The sequence below is a fragment of the Phodopus roborovskii genome, unplaced genomic scaffold, assembly GCF_943737965.1.
Source record: "Phodopus roborovskii unplaced genomic scaffold, PHOROB, whole genome shotgun sequence".
Taxonomy (NCBI): domain Eukaryota; kingdom Metazoa; phylum Chordata; class Mammalia; order Rodentia; family Cricetidae; genus Phodopus; species Phodopus roborovskii.
The window spans coordinates 17,403,231-17,426,364 of record NW_026126585.1 but is presented as its reverse complement, the minus strand read 5'-3'; the positions used below and the strand labels follow the sequence as shown (position 1 = coordinate 17,426,364).

General features: G+C 49.5%; 2 protein-coding genes across 3 annotated transcripts in view; both read left to right on the top strand.

The window, feature by feature from the left end:
- Positions 1-369: 369 nt before the first annotated feature.
- On the top strand, positions 370-14,422 carry Tmem183a (transmembrane protein 183A). Of its 2 annotated transcripts, XM_051203927.1 has the most exons (8): positions 371-587; positions 766-855; positions 1,737-1,904; positions 4,604-4,760; positions 6,736-6,916; positions 9,274-9,354; positions 11,069-11,224; positions 12,570-14,422. In XM_051203927.1, exons 1-8 carry the CDS (start codon positions 479-481, stop codon positions 12,753-12,755), a joined length of 1,128 nt encoding a protein of 375 aa, XP_051059884.1. In that variant the 5' UTR covers positions 371-478; the 3' UTR covers positions 12,756-14,422. The 2 variants fall into 2 exon arrangements, with proteins under 2 accessions (XP_051059886.1, XP_051059884.1); XM_051203929.1 differs by lacking the exon at positions 9,274-9,354 and having other exon boundaries at positions 370-587.
- A 1,684-nt stretch (positions 14,423-16,106) lies between these two features.
- Positions 16,107-23,134, top strand: part of Ppfia4 (PTPRF interacting protein alpha 4) — a 44,210-nt gene continuing 37,182 nt past the window's right edge. Inside the window, exon 1 of the mRNA XM_051203936.1 lies at positions 16,107-16,173. The gene's annotated coding sequence lies outside the window, so the exon portion shown is untranslated. The remainder of the gene's footprint in view (positions 16,174-23,134) is intronic.

The window sequence follows — 23,134 nt, the reverse complement described above, 5'->3', positions numbered from 1 at the left end:
CGGCCACGGGTCCTGATGGACAACTTCAAAGCTCTTGTGGACGAAGTTACAGAGGACGTCCAGATGACTGGGGGGTAAGTGGGCAAGGCCGAGCGGAGACGACAGTGTGTGTGCGATCTAGACGGTGAAGTGGAGCTCAAGCGTGGGTAGAATCTCTCGCGGGAGTGATGGGGGGGAGCAGGCTGTGAACGCCGGCTGGGAACTGAGCCCCAGGCAGGCCTGCAGCCCTGCAGGCAGGCGCACGCCCTGCAGGGAGCAGCCCGCCACCTTGAGGGAGCCAGCCTGGGCTCTAACTGCGGGCACTGGCTGATGACGTCTGCAGGGCCCGGAGGCGATTGGCTCCCCGAGAGCGGCGTCAGCACCCGGGGACCCAGAGCCGCCGCTTACCATCGCGATAGCCGCCACCTCGGTGCGGGATGGCCGCGGAGCCGGGTGGGAGAGCTCCGAGGCTCCGGGAGCCGGCTCTCGGGGCCGAGACATGGCCCGGGGCCCCGGACAGCTAAGCGGGCCTCACTCGGACACTGTCGCCATGCCCAAGAGAGGAAAGCGGCTCAAGTTCCGGGCCCACGACGCCTGCTCGGGCCGAGGTGGGCGAGGGGCGGGGCCGCGCGGGCGGGGGCGGGGCCGGACGACGGGGGCGGGGCCGGGCGGCGGGGGGCGGGGCCGGGGCCGGGCGGCGGAGGGGGCCTGGGCTGCGGGGTCTGCACGGTCTGGGGAGACTTTGCCCGGAGTCTGAGGACGCCCCGGCGCTCTGCTCTGTTCCAGTGACCGTGGCGGATTATGCCAACTCGGATCCGGCGGTGGTGAGGTCTGGACGGGTCAAGAAAGCCGTGGCCAACGCTGTCCAGCAGGAAGGTAGGTTTTGGCGGATCTTTCTAGGCCCGAGCCCTTGAGGCAGCATTGGGTGTTGTGTTTTCCTGGGTTTTTGCCCCGGTGTTTTCCCTGCAGCTCTCTGGGCGTCTGGCCATGAACGTGTTTGCTCTTTTCAGTGTTTGCTTTCTCATGTTGGGGGTGAGATGGGTGTGTGTAGCCCTGCTGGCAGGTTCTAGAGCTGAGATAACTTTGTTTGCTCCTTGACTTAAAACACAACCAGGTGGGGTAGGCATTCGTTTAGTCTCAGCATTGGGGAGGCGGTTTTCACAGCAGTCTGACTAGTTAGTGAGATACTGTCTCCAAAGAACAAACCAAAAAACAACACAATTCCACACAATTTGGTACCAGCCCCTCTGCCTCTGTAATTTATGTATGTTTTACCATGCAATTGACATCTATTGCTTTGACATTATTATTACTATTATTATTATTATTATTATTTTGCCATGTTCAAGATTTTTGCCGTTGGATCTCTTAGATTTGTGTTGTATGTCACAAGTCTCCAGTGCAAGGAGGGGCTTAAATTGGATCCTGGTTCTCTTAACTCATTGCTCCTCAGAGTTGAGGTGCTTGAGAATAGACTTTTATTGTCTGCAGGGCGCACGTGTGTGAATTGTGCACCCTCTCCCAAAGCTGGCATTTGGAAGGAGTTAGTTTCTGACACTTTGGAGACAGTTTGTCAATTGCTCCCTCCCTTTTTTTTTTTCTTATTAAAATACTGCAATTTGGTTTCAGCTTTTGCTATAGATCCTCAGCCCTCAGCATTCTTTAACATTGTCTGTCTCCTTCATGGTTGCTGATACATTGACTGAGTGTTTTTGGACGGACCAGGTGCATTTAGTTCTTTCCTTGTTTTCTCCTAGTAAAATCTCTTTGTGGCTTGGAAGCCTCCCAGGTTCCTGCAGAGGAGGCTCTTTCTGGGGTGGGTGAGCCGTGTGACGTCATGGACAGCAGTGATGAGATGGATGCTCAGGAGGAAAGCACTCATGAAAGATCAGTCTCTAGAAAAAAGAAAAGCAAAAGACACAAAGGTATGGGGCTTGCTTTCCAGAACATTCTGAGTTCTGTCTAGAGTGATTGATGCTATCCTTTCTCAATGTATAGGGAGCTCTAAGAGATGATCTTGCTATTATACTAGTTATTGCCAGTGATATCTCTCTTTTCCAGGATCCCAAAATTGATAGCAATATTTATTATACTTTACTCCTTCTTAATTCTGCTAAGGGTGTATATATACATATGTGTGTGTGTGATATATATATATATGTATGTATGTATGTATGTGTGTGTGTGTGTGTGTATATACACATATATATATATTTCCTTTATGTGTATATACATATTTCCTTATATCTGCATGCATATGTGGGTGTATATACATTTCCAATTTTAGGTACTGAATGAGTGTTTGTCTACAAGTATATGTGTGCATCACCTGTATTTTGGAGTATCTCCTTGATTGTTCTGCTGTCTTTGAGTTAAGTGTAGAACATTTCCATCACTCCAGAAAGAATTCCCAAACCATCAGCATCACTGTTCCCTGCCCCCCACCTGATCTAATTTCATCTAATTTCATTCTCTACACGTGTACCTGTTGTAGACATTCCATACAAATGAAATGATACTGTGTTCTTTTAGTCTGATTTCTTTCACTGGGCTTAATGTCCTGTTTTTTGTTTGTTTGTTTTTGTTTGTTTTTTGTTTTTTGAGACAGAGTTTCTCTATGTAGCCTGGGCTGTCCTGGAACTAGCTGTGTAGACCAGGCTGGCCTCGAACCCAGAGATCTGCCTGTCCCCTTGCCTCTTGGATGCTGGGATGAAAGGTGAGCATCACCACCGCCTGGCCCAACACTTCATTTTTATTGCCTCGTGTTTGGCTATTTTGCACTATAAAGCAACTTCAGGGATAAGTTTTGTATGGGTAAATGCTTTCATTTCTAATAGGTAGATTGTGTGGTTCTCTGAAGTTTTTGAGGAGTTACCAAAATGGCCATATCATTTGATATTTCTAGCAACAACATATGAACAGTGTAATATTTCCACATCCTTGTCAATACTTATTATTTTACTTATGAAATTATAGTGGGTATGAATTATCTTTTAAAAATACAATTTTTATGTATATGTATGTGTGTTTTTGTGAATATTTGATGTGTATGCATGCCTACAGAGATCAGAAGAGGGAGTTAGATTCCCTGTAGCTGAATTTGTAGGTAGTTAGGAGTGGCCTGATGGGCGCTGGGACCCAAACTGGAAGAGTAACAAATGTTCTTAATTGCTGAGCTATTTCTCCAGCCCCTTTATTGAAAAAAAAAAAAAAAAAAAAAAAGTGTGTGTGAGTGTGCCTGTGCGTGGGAACATCTGTCTGTCTGTCTGTCTGTATGTATGTAATTGTGTCTGTATGGGACCCATGGCGGCCAGAATGAGTGGAGCTGGCATTTCAGGTATTTATCAGTTGCTTGATGTGGTGCTAATATCGTACGGGTCCCCCGAAAGACAGTGCCCTGGGTGGGGTTTGTTTGTTTGTTTGTTTTTCTCAGCTTCACACAAGGTAGAGTTATCTGGCAAGAGAGAACCCCCGTTTAGAAAACGCCCCTGCCCACTTGCCTGGCGGGCAGGCCTGTGCTGCGTGTTCTGGGTGGATGATTAGTATGGGCGGGCCGGGACCCATGTCAGGAGGGAGAGGGCTCTCGATCTCAGGGTTTGTACCCTCACATGCTCACACTCTGTGGCATAAATAATGAAATGTAACAATAATAAAAGGGCAGGCTAGCAAGCCATGCGGAGCACACCAGTGAGTGAGCAGGGCTTCTTCATGGTTTCTGTTTCGTTTCCCGTCCTGACTCCCTTCCATGACAGACTGACCTGAGAGTTGTAAGAGGTCGCCTTCCTCCGTTGCTTTTGGTCATGGTGTTTACAGCAGTCAGCGCCCCAGGGTCTGTTCACTAGTGGTGATGGTGGCGCAAGCCTTTCATGCCAGCACTTGGGAGGCAGAGGCAGGTGGAGCTCTATGTGTTCAAGGCCAGCCCAGTTTCAGGACAGCCAGGACTACACAAAGGAAACCCTGTCTCGAAAAACTAAAAGAGCAAAAACCAAAAAAATTAATAATAGTTTCTTCATTTCTGTTGAAGAATTATTGGAGTTGGTTGTTAAAATATACACAAAGGAACGTTGAAAACTTATAATAACATACAAGCAGTTGTGTTTTAAAGGCCGTTGATGGTGGGAAGATGGCTTAATTGGTAAAGCACGTGGTGCGCATACATGAAGGCATGAGTTCAGGGCCCCAGCACTCATGTAAAAAGAGGACACTGGCAGTGTGAGTGTGTCTCCAGTGCTGCTGAGGCAGAGGCAGAGGCAGAGGCAGCAGGGTTCCTGGGGCTTGAGGGCCAGCCTGTCTAGCTGGATCCTGGTTGGTGAACTCCAGGTTCAATGAGAGACCTCATCTCAAAAAACGAGCTAGAAAAGTAATTGAAGAGCACGCTGGATATCGACCTGTGGCTTCCAAACACACATGTACCCACATAGCATGTGGTCACACATGCAAGTGTATGCACACGCATATACACACAGCAAAGGCCTTAAGCACATCAGTGGATTCTATCAGCTAGAATCGTCAGAAGCTGAGGGGCTCTCTTGCACCCCGTCTTAAAGTGCAGGTGAGGGAATGGGGTGAGCACCTTTAGGTGTGTGGTGACAGTGGGGCACGGTGCTGTTCTTTTCTCTTTCAGAGGATCTGGATGGGGCAGGAGAAGAGTACCCTATGGACATTTGGCTGTTGCTGGCGTCCTATATCCGTCCTGAGGACATTGTGAACTTTGCCCTGATTTGTAAGAATGCTTGGACTGTCACTTGCACTGCTGCCTTTTGGACCCGGCTGTACCGCAGGTGCGGGGCAGAGTGCCGGGGCTGTACGGCAGGTGCGGGGCGGGGCAGAGTGCCGGGCTGTACGGCAGGTGCGGGGCGGGGCAGAGTGCCGGGCTGTACGGCAGGTGCAGGTGCGGGGCAGAGTGCCGGGCTGTACGGCAGGTGCAGGTGCGGGGCAGAGTGCCGGGCTGTACGGCAGGTGCGGGGCAGAGTGCCGGGCTGTACGGCAGGTGCGGGGCGGGGCAGAGTGCCGGGCTGTACGGCAGGTGCGGGGCAGAGTGCGGGGCTGTACGGCAGGTGCAGGTGCGGGGCAGAGTGCCGGGGCTGTACGGCAGGTGCGGGGCAGAGTGCCGGGGCTGTACGGCAGGTGCGGGGCAGAGTGCCGGGCTGTACGGCAGGTGCGGGGCGGGGCAGAGTGCCGGGCTGTACGGCAGGTGCGGGCGGGGGCAGAGTGCCGGGCTGTACGGCAGGTGCAGGTGCGGGGCAGAGTGCCGGGCTGTACGGCAGGTGCGGGGCAGAGTGCCGGGCTGTACGGCAGGTGCAGGTGCGGGGCAGAGTGCCGGGCTGTACGGCAGGTGCGGGGCAGAGTGCCGGGGCTGTACGGCAGGTGCGGGGCAGAGTGCCGGGGCTGTACGGCAGGTGCGGGGCAGAGTGCCGGGGCTGTACGGCAGGTGCGGGGCGGGGCAGAGTGCCGGGCTGTACGGCAGGTGCGGGGCAGAGTGCCGGGGCTGTACGGCAGGTGCGGGGCAGAGTGCCGGGCTGTACGGCAGGTGCGGGGCAGAGTGCCGGGCTGTACGGCAGGTGCGGGGCAGAGTGCCGGGGCTGTACGGCAGGTGCGGGGCAGAGTGCGGGGCTGTACGGCAGGTGCAGGTGCGGGGCAGAGTGCCGGGGCTGTACGGCAGGTGCAGGGCGGGGCAGAGTGCCGGGCTGTACGGCAGGTGCGGGGCAGAGTGCTGGGGCTGTACGGCAGGTGCGGGGCAGAGTGCCGGGGCTGTACGGCAGGTGCGGGGCAGAGTGCCGGGGCTGTACGGCAGGTGCGGGGCAGAGTGCCGGGGCTGTACGGCAGGTGCAGGTGCGGGGCAGAGTGCCGGGCTGTACGGCAGGTGCGGGGCAGAGTGCCGGGCTGTACGGCAGGTGCAGGGCAGAGTGCCGGGCTGGCTGTACGGCAGGTGCGGGGCAGAGTGCCGGGCTGTACGGCAGGTGCAGGGCGGGGCAGAGTGCCGGGGCTGTACGGCAGGTGCGGGGCAGAGTGCCGGGGCTGTCTCTGAGGCTGCTCGTGCTGTTTGCGATGTGGAGCTAGGCCCCAGATGATGGGCTCTTCTTATTTTCTTTACTCTGTGCCTTGGCATGACCCTAGCTTTGGACCTCTTGATGTCTCTCTGCATCTTATGTTACTGATTCATGAAGGCGGTGTCTTCCCGATGGCCGCCACCTTACCATGGCTAGTGCCTTTTTTTTTTTTTTTTTTTTTTTTTTTTTTGTAAGCGGTATTACTTCAGACCCCAGAAAGAGCTTAGATTTTTCCCTCAGAGGTTTATCTTATTACATGGTCAGTAAAAGTGCTAGATTTTTACATGGGGAGCAGAGCTGTAGAGGACTTCCTGACTTGCAGAGCTGTGGTTGGGATAGATGCTAGTGCTGAGATGTCTGACAGGGACCCGTGTCTCTTCTCCAGTCTCCAGGACAGGCCCTTTTCGAGCAGCTAGAGTATATTATTGTCAGTTTAGAGGCTTGTAGTTTTGTAGAGCCTGAAATAGGGCAAATTTAAACCAGGAGAGGTAGAGAACTACAGGATTACAAGATGAAGAAGCAAAAGCCATCAATAATTCAGGAGATGGTGATGGTGATGGTGGCGGTTTTTGTGAGTACGGGAAAGCTAGTACTCCGCAGTGGAATAGTAGAACAGAGTTCACATGGAAACCGAGAGTCCTTGGGGACGGAGTAAGTGCAGGAGAGACAGGTCACATATTGGTAGGAGTCATGTGTCATGTTTCAGGCACTACACGCTGGATGCTTCTCTGCCTTTGCGGCTTCGACCAGAGTCCATGGAGAAGCTGCGCTGTCTCCGGGCATGTGTGATCCGATCTCTGTACCATATGTACGAACCATTTGCTGCTCGAATCTCCAAGAATCCAGCCATTCCAGAAAGCACTCCCAGCACACTAAAGAATTCCAAAGTAAGTGACCGTTGCTGTTGGGGTTTGGCTGATGGACTCTTGTATGGTGGGTCTGCTCCTGTTTGCAGCTTCTTGTTGGGGAGGGCTCTTGATCCCAACCTACTAGGGTTCAGAAGTTGCCTTTCTTGCAACACATTTCTGTTGTTCTAGGCTGGCATATGCTATCTTTTCCTAAAGCTTTCTTGTACTTTTAGTGTATTTCTTGGTCTCTTTAGCTTGTGTTTATGTACTGTACGTTTGGCCAGCGTAGATAGAATGGTTTTGATAGTTTGGGCCAGGAAGAGTAGAAATTGAATGGCAGGTGTGTACTACAGTTCTCACCAAGTGCTTAGTGTTGACGCACGTAGCATCAGGAACTGCAGTGTCTGTTTCTAATGTAATCTCGGCATCTGAGATCCCACTTCATTGTTGACTTCCTTAAAGGATTCTGGTATAGACGTCTTTACTTGGTAAGCCCCGGCCAGGCTTTTGCTAGGCTCTGTGGTAATTTGTCTCAGAGACTATAGATTCATAGATCTTAGGGTTCCAAATTCTTCCTGTTTTAGTCTGCTTTTATCTTAGGAGTCTCTACACAGTTTATACTTTTACACTGTATTCAGGGTTCTGGTACTCTGAATAATAAGTTGGTCTATTAGTCCTTGCCCCATTTTCTCCTCCCTGGTGAACACCTTTACCAAGCTAGATGAGTGACGTTGTTATGGTTATTTAGGCAAGTTGATCTCTTAGCCTTTTTGTCTTACTCAAATGATACCGTGTAATTTCCTTATCTTTTGCATGTGTGGGTAATTATTACAACTCTAGTCCATTCCATAGCCCTTCCTGTTCTCTTCTGCTTTGCCTTTATGCTTGTACCTGTTATATGACTCTTTTCTCCTAGTTGAGCCCTAAGGCTGTATTAATTCCAGGAATTGAAAGGTACCATTGATTTCAAGGTAACCAAGATCCTCCATGCAACACTTAGCAATGGAGGTCATGAGGACCTTGGACCCAACTGTTTAATATAATGCTAGCTGATGGATTTAGGGCAGGAGTAGTGTACTGCATGGGTAGAGTTTCACCCTGACGCTGCTTCTGCTTGTAGTGTGAGTGGACAGTGTCCCATCTCACATTTACAGTGTCTTCCTCCCTGGCATCATTTAATGCTGTGAGAGTCACTGTGAGGAGAGTGGTAATCATTAGGTTGACCATCGCGGTGTGGAGCAGGGCAGCATTGGTGGGCAGACTCCTCATGCTTGCCCGTCTTAGTGGCTCCAGTGCACAATGCAGGGGCTATTGCTTGACCTCTAAAATACCCATATCCTTATACTCTTAGTACCCTGTCTTCTTTCTTTCTTCCTTCCTTCCTTTCTTCCTTCCTTCCTTCCTTCCTTCCTTCCTTCCTTTCTTTCTTTCTTTCAAGTAGATCGTGAAGCCAAAGTGGATTGAAAAGTAAGCTCTTAATCCAGGTAGTGAGCTCAGGCTCCCTGGCACCCTCTTTTTGTACTGGTAGAGACCCTCTGAAGAGGATCTGGGTCCTGTAGTGGCAGATGCCTGGTGCATGGCCTCACCACTTTTGTGCCTACAGTTGCATGGCACTCAGTTGCCAGCATGCCTAAAGGAAGTTGCCCCCTCCCCTGGACGCCAGCTGTTCGTATTTGATCCCCTCTCTCTCTTTCCAGTAGCATAGCTTGTGTGGGACACTGGATCCGTTGTCATGGCAGCAGAAGTGTTTTCCCCTAGAAGCCAAGCCCATTATTTTTGCTGGAGCAGCAGGACGTCCAGGGCATGTCTGAAGGCAGGGCAGCTGGCACGGCGGACGACCCACCCCTGTCCCCTGGGAGGTACTTCACTTCTTGTGCTTAACCCTAGCTATGGCCTGACTGCGTTGAGGGGCTTGCTTTAGACTGAACTCAGCTTAGCTCAGTGGTTTCCATAACAGCTGTCTGTCCCTCGAAGGTCCCGAGTGGCTTGTTCCTGTCATAGGGCCAGCCCTCCTCGGCTGCTTTGTGGCTCTGTTAACCATCTTGCCTGGTGGCTACTTGCTGCCTTTATATTTTAATGTAGAGCAGTGGCTGCTGAATCAGGAAACGCCCCACACTGTAGATACATATTTCTGTCTTTAATGGGAACACAGTGGTTGATCTTAGTAAGCCTCTGAGGTGACTCGCATTGGCCCTGTTCTTCCTGACTAGCATTGTGACAGTCTTCATGGTGCACCGAGTGTCAGGTTGGGGTGCGTGTGTACCTAAGTAAATCCTCTGCATCACAACTGTAGTTGGCTCTAGAGCTGTCAGAGATACTTTTGCTTACTAATTTTTTTGTTATTTGATAATACATTTTAATGTCATTCCCATAGTTTATTTTTGCTTTTCTTACAGTGCTTACTTTTCTGGTGCAGAAAGATTGTTGGGAACAGACAAGAACCAATGTGGGAGTTCAACTTCAAGTTCAAAAAACAGGCATGTACCCTTCTTGTCTCTGTATTTGTATACATTTAATTTTATTTTTTTAAGATTATTTGTTTGGAGAGCTTTGTGGCTGGGAGGGTGAGACAGTGTACTGCATTTATAGAGGATCCACGTTCTAGAGCATCTAGTACCCTCTTCTGGCCTTTTAGGGCACTGCACTCATATGTTCAAACCACTATCCCTCCTTAAAATGAGGAGTTTTTTAATTTTGTATGAGGATTCTGTTTTTGGAGACACAGTCTGTATATAATCTATGCGTCCCTGGCTGTCCTGAAACTTGGCCATGTAGACCAGGCTGGCCTCAAACTTGGAGGGGTTTATCTGCTGTCTCTCAAATGTCCAGATTAAAGGTGTGAGCCGCCATGTATGGCTTGTCTATCGAGTGTTTTGTCTGCCTGTACCTGGCCTTGTGTTGGCCAGAAGAAGGTGCCAGCTTCCCTGGAATTGGAGTTATGGACAGTTGTTAGCCTCTATGTGGGTGCCTGGGACCAAACCTGAGTCCTTTAAGAATAGCAAGGGTTCTTAACTGCTGAGGCATCTCAGCACCTTTCAGGTAACTTATTGAATGAGCTTCATCATGTCTTAATCCTTTTGTGCTACCACACACATGTATTTATAAAGAACAGAAATTAATTTTCTCATAGTTCTGGAGGCCAGGAAATCCAAGACCAAGGCACTTACATGTTCTGTGATGAGGCGCTGGCCCTCATTTTCAAGACAGCCCTCACATAGCTGTGAGGGAGGCTAAAAGGGGCTGAATCCATTTTAAGCCTCTGCCCTTTTTTTTTGAGACAGGATTTCTCTTTGTAGCTCTGGCTGTACTAGAACTCACTCTGTAGACCAGGCTGGCCTTGAACTCACTCAGACACCTGCCTGCCCCTGCCTCCAAGTGAAGGCGTGTGCCACCACCACTGCTGGGCCCACAAAGTTTCTAACCAAAGTCAGGCATCGTGTTTCCCTATTAGTTTATTTTTAAAAACGTGGTTCTCGTGAAGAAATGTGGCTCTCGTATCTTCGTTAGGGACTCACAGCCGGTGATATCAGTTAGACACTTTTTTTGAGGGGAAGCCCGAGGAGTAGAGAAATGGGACAGGCGGCCAGAAGCACTGCAGGGTATTGAATGCCGAGAGTTCCTTTGGTCCTGAGACTGGTGAACCCTGTCTCATGGGCCCTGGAATTTGGAGTTCAGTTCTGCAACAGATACCCTGAATTCTGGCAAATCACATGCGATTTGCAGTCTTTCAAACATTGGGGAGTGGCTGCTAGAGCCACTTATTATCAGATGGTGGAAATATTGTCTGATGTAAACATGCTCTTTACCTATTCTAGTTTCCTATAAAAGATTTATTTTTGAAGTACACAGTGTTCTGCCTGCGTGTGTGCCTGTACTGCAGGCCAGAACAGGGCGCCAGATCTCATTACAGATGGCTGTGAGCCACCAAGTGCTTGCTGGGAATTGAACTCGGGACCTCTGGAAGAGCAGGTGGTGCGCTTAACCACTGAGCCATCTCTGTAGCCCCTCTTTCCCTTTTCTGAACAGGTAGATTGTCTTTGATCTCTGCACAGAAACTAGTATGTATACAAAGAGATGACAGAAAAATATATCTCATTAACTTTAGTTTACCTGTTGGATTTTCCTCCATAGCGTCTTAGAGAGCATGTACATTTCCTCTAAGCCACTAGATTAATACTTACTCCCCCTTAGCCTCCTAGATTAAAGAGCAAGTGTATGGAGCGGTTGCAGCCCCCCATTCAGTATGAGGATGTCCACACCAACCCCGACCAGGACTGCTGCCTCTTGCAAGTCACCACCCTCAATTTCATCTTTGTCCCTATTGTCATGGGGATGATATTCACCTTGGTAAGCGGGGATTCAGCACGTTTGCAGATTCACATTGTACCTGTAGTTTCAGATTTAACTGTTGGGAAGGAATCTCTAAAGAATAATAAAGCCAGAAATTAAAACCAGAATAGTACACGGGTACACCCCTTCTCTCCCTTCAAGTGACTGTACACACACCAAAATAAACCCGCAAAAGAGAAAAGCACAAACACTTCCCAGATAAAAGCAAAACTAAGTCTGAAATCAGATTTGCACGTCAGAAAGACAGATGCGGGGAGAAGCTAATTACATCTGAGGATGTTTTGCTTGCTCCTCTTAAGGGAAGGCTTTCTTCACATCGTCCTGTGTGTGCAGGGATCATAGTGGTTGAGAAGTGGTGTCCTGAAGGGAACATTGATAAACACACGTGAGCATTGTCAGGACCTTGGGCATTCCTGTGCTTCCATAATGGAATATCAAAATAGAACTAGCCGTGGCCTTAGGTGATGCTCCGATTCTTCTGACCATGGCCAATAGTTAGAGGAGGAAATAAAGTATGTGTGTGTAGCATATACTTTCCATGTTTTAAAAATACTTACTTGGATTGGATAGGCTGCCAGAAAGTTCATGTCATTTGCTATTTATATTCTGTGTGTCTTAGACTCAATGTTCAGAGATGTTTGGAGTTCTTCTCTATGATGAAAAATCTTAATTTTTTAAATAATAGATAATGTATGTATCATGAAGATTTAAGTAATGCACAAATTTATATGGAAAGTATACGTGACTCAGACTGCCACTGCCCTATAATGACAATTAATTTTCTGGGGTCTGTTAATATGTAGCTAATTTTCTATAGTTAAAATTGTGTCATAATATTATTTTTGTCAAGGCACTTCTCCCTCCTTTCATGTTAAGCCACATTAATGACCTCACAGTTACTTGTATTCCATACATGCCATACTAATTTGATATAAACCTACATATAAATACTTGGAGAATTTTTTTTTTTTTTTTTTTTTTAACAAAACAGTGGGTTCAGGCTTAGGTTTCATGTATTTGGTTCCATACTTGACTTGTTCATCAGTGTCTTAACAGAATTCCATCTTTATGCTATATGTATAACAGTTAAATGTCTTTTGTGGTAGAATGTGTGCATATATCCTAAGCTATTTGTTTATCAATAAGGCCCTTTAACAGGTTATATACACAAAGCATAATTCTTATAAAGATCACCCTGAACCCCTTTATGTCTTTATGAATATGTTGGCATCATAACTTAAGAGGTGAACTTTGAGACTGAACCAAGGTGTATTATGTGTAGACCAAGTCAAGAAACCAAGGATACTTAAATGTAAATGCTGAATGTGCCTTTCTCTCGTAGTTTACTATTAATGTGAGTACGGACATGCGGCATCATCGTGTGAGATTGGTGTTTCAAGATTCTCCTGTCCGTGGTGGTCAGCATCTGCGCAGTGAACAGGGTGTGCAAGTCGTCCTGGACCCAGTGCACAGTGTTCGACTCTTTGACTGGTGGCATCCGCAGTACCCATTCTCCCTGAGGGCGTAGCTACTGCTGCCTATCCTTTGGGACGGCTTCCAGTCTAGTCTGTTAGTAATCAGGTTCTGTTTGGAGGGCAGCTGGGTCGTATACCTGATTAGTGATGCACATTCTGTTTGGGTTCCTGGGGCTCCAATTACAGGAGGTGGAAAGGTTGAATCAAGAGGAAAAACAAGTATGATTTATAAACATTTTAATGTAAAGTTTGCATATTTCAAAGGAGAAACCTGGCCTCATTTTCTGTCTTAAACCCAACTGGTGCTGTTGAGTTTGTTCTTTATTCTTTTATCTCAACAAAGATGGGTGATCTTGCACCAGGGAAAAGATTAGACTCTTAGTTTTCAAGCAAGGAAGTTTTCCCTTGTGCATCAGAGGAACCCAGGGTTTAAATGTTTGCTCCATCGTTGCTGCTCCTCAAATTCAAGTGAATATTTTTTTTTTCCCTTTTCCCTTTACTCTTCTCCAGAAATAAAGCAGGTGACAGGGTTGTCAGAATCGTATAAGATTGACTTGTGCATCTTTAAAAAATGTTTTTTTGGGTATTTATTTCATGAATATTGATGGTCTTGCTGATTGTGTATTTTGGGTTTTTGTTTTTTTGCATGAGGCTGATAGTGATGATAATGATTGTGTGCCCCGGTACTGTTCTTAACATGTTGTGTCTCTCACCCTTGTGTCTTCCAAGGTAGTTGAATTCCCATTTTATGGTTGAGAAGTTGAATCATTGACTTACCCAAGGCCAGAAACTGCTGGCCCATGCAGAGTGAGGATTCTGACCCATGTCTTTTTTTGCTATACCATAACTTCAAAGGCCAGTCATTTTTCTTGTGGTACATAGTAGTAAAAAGGAGTAGGCAGAATGTGAAAAATAAAGAAGAAAATAAGTTAGTTTGAGTATTTCACATAGACATGTATTAACTGAAAGGTAAAAACAGTTGAGGAAGAATTGTATGTGCATTAAATTGTTAGGAAGCCTTTATTATGCTAAAGGTCATTTTCAAAAAAATGCACTGCATGTTGAAACCAGCCTTAAACTCGAAGCAATTAGTGCTTTTCTCTGCCCTGTTCTGTCCTTTGCAACCTTTGTTTTTCTTTTTAAAATCATCCTGTCTGGTTTAAGGAGCCTGGTCTTCTGTCCATACAGAAAAGTTTGGTCAAATTTCTTGCTGTCACTGGCATGCTCTGAGAAGAGGATCACTGGTGGGATTTTGTTTATTCTTTTGCTAAGAAGAACACCTTGTTTTTTTTTTTTTTTTCCCCTCCTGAGTGTGGCAGGAGGTAGGCAGTAAGACAGTAAATATTCTTATACTCCAGATCTGGAGTTCAACTCCTAGCTCTGCAGTCTAGCCTCCCTGCCTCTAAAAGAGTCATTTTAAGACAGGGTCTTGCTATGTAGCCCAGGCTGGCCTTGACCTTAATCCTCTTTAGCCACCTGGAGTGTAAGGATTATAGGTATGAATCACTAGACAGGACAGAGACAGTATTCCTTAAACAACAACAACAACAAAAGTATTGTGGTTTTTATCACTCTGCACCCAATGCTATTTAAGGAACATTCTTAAGAAGCATCTGTTTAATACTGCTGCTGACAGCCTTACCCCACACTGAGGGGAATATTAATGTTGGTTGAACAGAAAGTGAGCCTGGGTCAGTCAAAGAAACAAACAAACAAACAACAACAACAACAAAAAAAAAAGAAAAACAAAAAACCAGACAACCAGAATTTGGGTACTTAATTACCAAAAGCAAACAGAAGCCCAAGGACAGTGAGCCCTTTACAGACCTCTGCAAGCAAAAGTTGTCTCTTTGAAGCAGATGGAGAGAGTTCCCTGAACAAACCGTGGATGCCCTGGAGCAGGGGATGTTGTCCTGGTGGGTGTGTGTCTCCCTTTAGGTTTACTTAAGGGGTGAAATAAATGTGGCTTAACGATTGTTTTCTGGCTCAGCTTCTGCATGCTTGTGCCAAACTCGATGGTGTGATGATCAGTGCTGTACTCTGCCTCTGCTGCGTTCTTAACACATTGCCAGCACTTGGTAAAGTGGTTCTTCTTGGTTACCATGGCTTCAGTCTTCCTCAGCTTTGGCTGAGTTGCCTTTTCCGGCATTATTCATCTGAAGTCTGGAGGGGTTGCCTTTTGGTAAGCACTAGACCACCTGGAGAACAGTTGGAACTTTGACGACTCTAGGTCTAAAGCCTGATTTTCACGTCTTGAAATATATAGGTATATACTATATACATAAAATATGATATGCTCAAAGAGTCAAGAAATAATGCAAATTTAGCTTCTCCCAACCCCTATTGCAATTACATTTCTTAGGCATTTCTCTAAAGATGCAAAGAGTATGTTGACTGTATTGGGAGAAAATGATTGAAAGGCTGCATTAACTGGTCTCAGTTACAGCCTTTACTGGGCGTGTGTAGATCTGCACATTGCTCGTACAGAACGCATCTTCAGTGCTGGGCGGTGGTGGCTCACACACCTTTAATCCCATCACGAGGGAGGCAGAGGCACAGACAGGTGGATCTCTGGGTTCAGGCCAGTCTACAGTGAGCTCCAGAACAGCCAGGCTACACAGGAACTGTGTTGAAAAACCAAAACAAGCAACCCCTCCAAAACCCACAACCACTTGTAGTTCTCACACTCCCAACAGTGCTTGTGGGGTATTTGTGAACGGTTTGAGTGGGCACGTAATGAAACTTCACAATCCAGATGGAAAGATACATTAATAGCCACGGGGGCCGGGAACAGGGAAAGGGAGCAATCCAGGAAAGTAGGTTTAGCTAAATTTTGTCAGAATTTTGGCATGTGAGCATGTTTTCATAGGATGTATGTATCACAGACAGACACTTCATTTTATAGTAACAGTGTTAGGACAGTCGCATGCCTGAAGGCAACATCATCATTTACAGAAGCACATGCTGTAGGTAGGAGTGGCTGGGTTCCCAGTTTCCCCATTTAAAAGCGTGTGGGAGACTACAGGTGTGGAAGGTGACCAAGCACCGGCCGCCTAGGGCCGGGGCAGACTCGGTAGGTGGGGTCCAGGGGTAGCAGCAGGTAGGGTGTGCTTGCACGCCAGGCCCCGGACTCAGCACCTACCTCCGGGACTAGATGCTGGCCCTGCCCTCTCGGGCCCAACCAAGATGGCGCACAGCATCAGAGCAGCGCCCCGGTCACGTGGGAGCCCGGCCGAGGGAGCGCCCGGGCGTGGGGGCGTGGCCTCGGGAGGCCCGGCCAGCCCCGCCCCGGGGGCGGGGCCGGGGTGTCCGCGGAGGGAGGGAGGGGGCGGGCCCTAGCGGCCGGGTCCTGGGCGGCGGAGGCTGAAGCTCGCAGCTCCCTTGCGCGCTTGCCTCTAGGACGCCTCGCGCTGCCGAGGTCGGTCGGGGGCGGCGCCCTGCTGCCGCGGGGCCTTCGGCCGTTCCACGCAGGTGAGCGCCCACAGCCCACGCCGCGGGGAGGAAAGGAGCCCCCTTTCCCCAGCTGCAGCTGCCCTGCACAGTTTGAGGAGGAGTCTCTGTTAGTGCGCCTTGGGAAGCCGCCTCCGAGGGTCTGGAAGCGTCTCTGTCTCTGCGGGGCGCGGGTTAGGTCGCCCCTCGCCTTTGCTGTGTGCCCTGTGCCCTTGGGGATGAGAGTGGGGGTCGATGCCCGTTTTGCAGGGAGGGCGTAGAGTTCGCCCTCAGCTCCATCGGCTTCCAGGGAGGGGGCAGCCGGCTTGCACTGCGCCCCCACACCCTCTCCAGGAGTCAGAGCAAAAGCACCTATGATGATGGGCTTGGGGGCTTCTTTGGGCTAGCGCTTGTGACAGGCTGAGGTCTTCGTTCATCCCGGGGGTCTTCATCCTTCCCGCGTGCCTCTTTACGCCCTTGGTTACTATCGTCAGCTCTGCATTCCTGGAACTGTCAGGGTGTCAGGCCGTACCAAAGATGCCCCCCATCTCCGCAGTGCCGGGGCGGAGGGGTGGGAGGCATGGCCAGCCCGAGGCCTGGGTGGGGGTGGGGAACAGGGTGGGCGCAACAGGAAAAGACGTTCGTAATAGAGATCCCTGGACTGGGGTGGGGGTGGGGGTGGGGGGCTGGATTGTGAACACAGTAGGGGGATTACCCAGCACGGATGTGGAGGGTTTTTATGGTCGGTGGGAAGGGAGGTCGGGCTGAAGGACTTGGAAATGTGTTGTAGGTGGTTTCTTTGAGAAGGAGGAGGGATCTAGGACTAAGGGCCACTAGGTGCTGATGTCACCTTTGAAGAGAGATGTGTTGGAGAGGAAGAGAGTTGAGGCAGCTCTTTAGTACTTGTTCATGGACAGCAAGTGGTTAAGGGGGCTGTGCTTACACTTGTCCCCTCCTGGTGGGAGCTTGAGGAGGCTCCTGCAGGAGCCAGGCTTCAGGGACTCCCTGCACTCCTGTCCAGAGTCGGGATTGGCACTTGGTACTTGGTTGAACATCGAGTAAACATTTATTGGGCACCTACTACGTGCCAGGCACGGTGCTAGCTACTTGGGCATCCAAAAGCAGTTTAGGGCCATGGAGCAAACGAATGGTACCCGAAGCAGGCACACGTGTTAGGCACTACCCTCCCATATACAATTTAGTTATATTGTAGTAGTGGGGGGTGGAAGACAACCAGATTCCAACCCACGGGATCCCCATCGCTGCGACTGGCCATAGAGACTTTAGTTAAAAAAAAAAAAAAAAAAAAAAAAAAAAAAAAAAAACGACAGCCTGAATGAGTTTGTGCTAAGGTCTGAGGTGGCTTCCTAAGATAAATGATGTCTCAAAGTAATGAGATGAGGGATGGCACATTGGTTATTAGGACAGTGGGGGCCCTAGATGCTGTGCAGAAGGAGACATCGTCTCCAGAAAATGAGCGGGTGTGGGAGACTCTGCCATAAGGGGAGTTCTCATCTGGGGGGGGGGTGGGTCTGTGCTGCTGAGCATGCCCTGGTGTGAGTAGAGGAAGGATTGGAGGGGCAGGGTGGAGGTAGCAGGCAGGGAGGGGCAGGCAGGCAGGCAGGCAGGCAGGGAGGCAGGCAGGCAGGCAGGAGGCAGGCAGGCAGGGAGGCAGGCAGGCAGGGAGGGAGGCAGGCAGGCAGGAGGCAGGGAGGCAGGCAGGCAGGCAGGGAGGCAGGCAGGCAGGGAGGCAGGCAGGCAGGAGGCAGGCAGGCAGGAGGCAGGCAGGGAGGCAGGAGGCAGGTAGGGAGGCAGGCAGGGAGGCAGGCAGGCAGGCAGGAGGCAGGCAGGGAGGGAGGCAGGCAGGCAGGCAGGCAGGCAGGCAGGCAGGCAGGCAGGCAGGCAGGCAGGCAGGCAGGCAGGGAGGGAGGCAGGCCGGCTGGCATGCTTACTCGCTCTTGGGTCCTCTCTGAGTTGATGGTTGAAATCTTAGCATTGGAAAGAGTTAAGAGGTTTGCTGTGATACCTTCCTGAACCTCTGGAAGATAGCAGGGCTAGAGCTGGGGAGAAGATGAGTAGTTGGGTTGGGTTGTTGATGAGGCAAGGGTGAAGGTTCCCGATGGCCAGGAAGCTGGGTGCCAAAAGGGCTTTAAGATCTAGGGAAGTTAGCGGAAGCCTTGTTATGCCAGAAATGCTCTCCCTGGGCCTCAAAGAGCCGCATTGTATTAGGTTGGTAGAGGATTTTCTGCATGAGCAAGGTGTGCTGTGCTGACCGAGCAGCATAGTGTGTGTGTGTGTGTGTGTACACTCATGGTAAGCGTGTGTGTGCTTGCGCAAGTGTGTATGCTGGAAATGAGGAGTAAGAGAGCAAAGTCTGTCAAAGTGTGGGTCCCACAGGGACTGAAGAAATGTGGGGTCGGAGGGAGAGACAAGTGTGTCTTGCAAGCACAGAAGTCACCATCTGTCCCCCCACCCTCCTGGCCTGCTAGCTCACTGACCTATAATTAGCTCCGGAGGGCAGATGGTGCTGGCTCACAGAAGGGTGGCACTTCGAGTGGCCAGCAGAGTAAGGGACACTCGGAGGGGCTGTGGGCCTGTGCTGAGGGCTGTCTGGGAAGTGGGGAGGGGCCCTAGGAAACCGAGAATGTCAACGAGATGGGGGAAACTACTGGGACAAGGGGCTCTAGGGGAAGGTCACATGACCCTTGAGGCCAGCAGACCCTAAGGACCCCCCTTTTGCCAGCTCCTGGCTGTTGCCTGACCACCCAGACATGACTGCTGCCTGCCTTACTGCCCGGATTGCTGGTGGGCTGAGGGCTGTAGCGTGGGGGGCTCCCTTGAAGTGTTCTCTGCCCTCCCAGGAGGAGTCATTTCAGTTGGGGACTGAGAGGCCTTGGCTTCGGGTCACTTGCCCTGAGAGCCCGTTGCTGGGCGAACTCCAGGTGGTGCTTTTAGTGCCCAGTCCGGACCAGCGGCTGCTCAAACGCCGCTGTGTATAGGTATTCTCCCAAGAAGCCTGTGATGCGTCTCACGAGTTCTCTTGGAGTGGGTATTGAATGGAGTCGAAGCCATCGGTCTCCTGGCCCCGTGTGTCCCAGGAAGCAGCATCTCCTTGCGATTAAGACAGGGAAGTGCTGGGATGCAGTACCAGATTGTTGCATTCCAGTGGGAGAATTGGCAGAAGATGACAGTGAGGTCCTTAAATCTTCCATAAAGCAGAGCGTTTAGGCTTAGGGTTATGACCTTGGACAATAAAACAAATGTGTAGACAGAGTGCATCTTACATATACATATTTTATTAATTATAGAACGATGTAACGTGTTATTGTACAGCAGTTTTAAGAAGCACTCGAATAAGTTTTAAAAGTTTAAGAAATTTTAATTTAATGTGTATGGGTGCGTTGTTTATAAGTATGACCGTGTACCAGATGTGTCCCTGGTGCCCATGGAAGCAGAAGGCGGCGTTGGATCCCGTAGAACTGGAGTTGTAGATAGTTGTTAGCCCCATGTGGATATTGGGACTCGAACATGTGTGTGTCTTCTGGAAGAGCAGCCACTGTTCTTAACCACTGATCCATCTCTCCATCCTCCTGAAATGTATGCATACATTTTATTTATTTACTTATTGTAACACGAGTTCTAATTGGTCTTAATAATAAAACGTGCAGCCAGACAGTGGGGTAAACGCCAAGAGAACAGAGAGAGACAGGAGCAAGCCACAGCCAACTCTTACCTTGCTAACTCTTCAGCTGAAAGAGGATGAGTTCCTGTCTCCTCCCGCCTTATAGTCCTCTCCCCGCCCAGCCACATCACTTCCCGTTTGCTTGTACAGACCTCCAGACCTCTATGGTTAACTAGTGGCCAGTTCTGCCCTCTGATCTTCAGGCAAGCTTTATTTGTTAGAGTGTGAACAAGATATCTCTACAATTTATTTATTTGTGACAATGTCTCTCTACATAGCCCTGGCTGTCCTGGATCTCACTCTGTAGACCAGGCTAGCCTCGAACTCACAGAGACCCACCTGCCTCTGCCTCCTGAGTGCTGGGATTAAAGGCGTGTGCTGTACTTTTACCACGTTCTTACTCTCTTCCTAATCTTTTCATGGCTACACATATTATGACGCATTCTCAAGGCTACATGCTCACATATTTGGCTGTATAGATACATGGTCCCCTCATTCTGTTTCATAAACACTCATATACATGCTGTTTTTGACCACATGCATACACACACACACACACACACACACACACACACACACACACACACACACACGCCCCTTTTACAGGCCTTGCATTTCTCCGTGGTTCCATACTCCCATGTTTCACCCTGACACCTGTCAGCACTCGGACCAGGACTATTGGCTGCAACGTGATAGCCCCTTCATCTTAAGGCTGGCTCACTAATGCAGTGACTTCTGAGCACTTACTTTTCCCATGCCAGAGAACCCTGTGTAACATCTGTCCCACACAGATCCCTGGCTTTGAAAGATTTTTATTTTCCAAACATACCAGACGCATTGCTTTGTTTCTTCTTTTGAAAACGGTTTGAGAACACCTGTTTCAGTGGATGTTTCTGATTAGTATGGGATGCCTGGAATGGTTTTACTCAGGGAGGAGAGATGGAGAAGCCGAGTTCAGGGCTGCAGCCTTACCTCTTGGCTTGGGCAATATGCGATTTCTATGAGATGTCTGGAATGTGGAAAGTGGTTGACAGACCCCAGAGTCAGCTCTGTGATTGTCCCAGGTTTATTGTTCTGGCTCTCTGGTTGAAACTTCATTTTAACAAAATAGAATGATGGTATTTAGTATCTTAATAGACAGTCATTAAAGCAAGAATTGTCAAACCACATTTTAGACTAACATCCCTTTAATACAAATGAATCTTGTATCAGGTGTCCTGTAAAAGGACAGATTTGTAATCAACGAGATCGAGGTAAGAAAAGGGGGTTTGTGGACTGATGGCATAGCCCAGTGGTTAAAGGCGCCTCCCCTGAAGACGCGGCAGCCTGTGATCGAGCCTCAGACCCCACAGTGGAGGGAGATAATGGACTCCTGAGAGCTGCCCTCTGACCGCCACATGCGTTCTGTGACATTCGTTCACCTGGCCTCACGAATGGACACAACGACAAGTGGAATTTAAAAAGATGAATACAGCCGAGTTCAGGGCCCTTCGAGTTGGCCATGTTGCCTCCAACGAGCCTGCCCTTGGAAGTACTATGTCAAAAAGTCCGGTTTACAGCCTTTGGAGTTAGAAAGAGTCATCGTCGCTGGAATTGAGTGTCACAGAGGAGGAGCTAGACCGACCGGTGTGCCCAGGGTAGACCTGTGTGTTTGTGCCAGTGTCCTGGTGCGGTTGCTTGCCACACCTTCCTTCGTTGCCAAGAGGGACTTAGGCGGAATGAACTGTCTTGGGAAGAAGTAGCCATCGCTGGCTTCTTAGGGAGTGACTGGGAAAGTGGAGTTCAGAGGCTCTGGCCGAGGGGAGCTCGCTGGGTAAGCCAGTGCCTCCTGGTGCCCACCTGAACCTGTTAGGTATTAGGCAGGGCAGAGTGCCGAGGCCAGCAGCTGCTGCCAACTTGTCCTCTGTCACGTGATAGCCTTTCAGAACCCCTTCTTGGTCACTGTCTCCCGTGAGCCTCTTGACAGCCTGTGAGATCCCTGAAGTGTGGGGTATTATGTCAGATTCTAAATTCTAGACATTTGTAAGCCTCTGTCAGGTCTAGAAAACAGAAATGCAGAGGCAAAAAAAAAAAAAAAAAAAAAAAAAAAATCCCCTGCTGGTCTGGTAGGAGGCGCAGAGAACTGGACACCGCTGAAGAGTTTCTGTCAGGCTGCTAGCAATTCCCAAGTAGATCTCGTTCAAGACTTAATTCCCTGGGAATGGCTTCCTGATGTCAGATGGATTTTGATTTTTCTGACAGTATTTTGGGTGGGCCCATCCTTGAGGGCTTGGGAAGCCTTTGGTGCTGAGAATTAACACGATTTGTGTGGCCAGGAAGTAGTGTCTGCACTTCCTGGATGGTGACTGGAAATCCTCTGCCAGCTGTCTGAAGTGGAGGAGGGAGACTGAGGCTCAGAGAGAAATATCTTCCCAGGGACACATGAGCACCTTGCTCCAGAGTCTGCCTGCCAAAAGAGCAGTGGCCCCCAGGGGCCGGTGAGAGACGGGTGGGTACCCTCCAGAGGGCCAGTTAAATGGCCATAATTCTGGCCCAGGATTTCCTTCTTGGAGTCCCTTGGAGTCTATCAGGTGTGAACTTCTAGAAATCACTCCAACTGTCCCACATGCTTGCTCAGTTTCTTTCCCACTAAGACTTGCTGTTCATTTCCAAAGCTGCGTAGGGTTCTTATGAAGGTTCTGCCGATCTAGAAAGGCCAGTGCCAGAAAGAGGTGTGAATATGGGTCTCTAAAGGGCACCCCTCACTGTTGGGAGCCGATCAGACAAGGCTGTGTGGATGCAGTGTGGGATGAGCTTGGGCAGGCCAGGTGAGGTCTTGGGGGGCGATGAACTGGGCAGAGGAGGAGCAGCTCAGGCTGAGAAGGGAGGATGGGTGAGCATAATGAAGGCATGTTGTTGGTGCCACCGAGGTTAAGGGATTCCATGACTCAGAAAAACGTGTGCGAGTGTGCCGGCGAGTTGGTGGTGGGCCACGCAAGGGGAGGCATACAACTCTGTACCCAGTCAGCTGAGGCAGGAGGAAGTATGTGGGCCGGGCTCTGGAGACAGATCATGCTAGTAGGGAAATGAGCACCTTTGTGAGCGTAATGGCACAGGCCCTCCCCAGGCTTGAGGATGTCAGAGGAAGGGCCCAAGCCAGTTCTCTCCACTGGGGACTTGTCACCCCACCTTTGGAGTTAGCCACACCACTCAATCTGGTTTTTCCTTTTATCTGTGGGGACTTACTTACACGACCCCAAGTCCCAGTTACCACATCTGAGGCATGGGAAAAGGGATTGTGTGTCCCTTGTGAGGTACTGTAAGGATGCAAGTAGCACCATC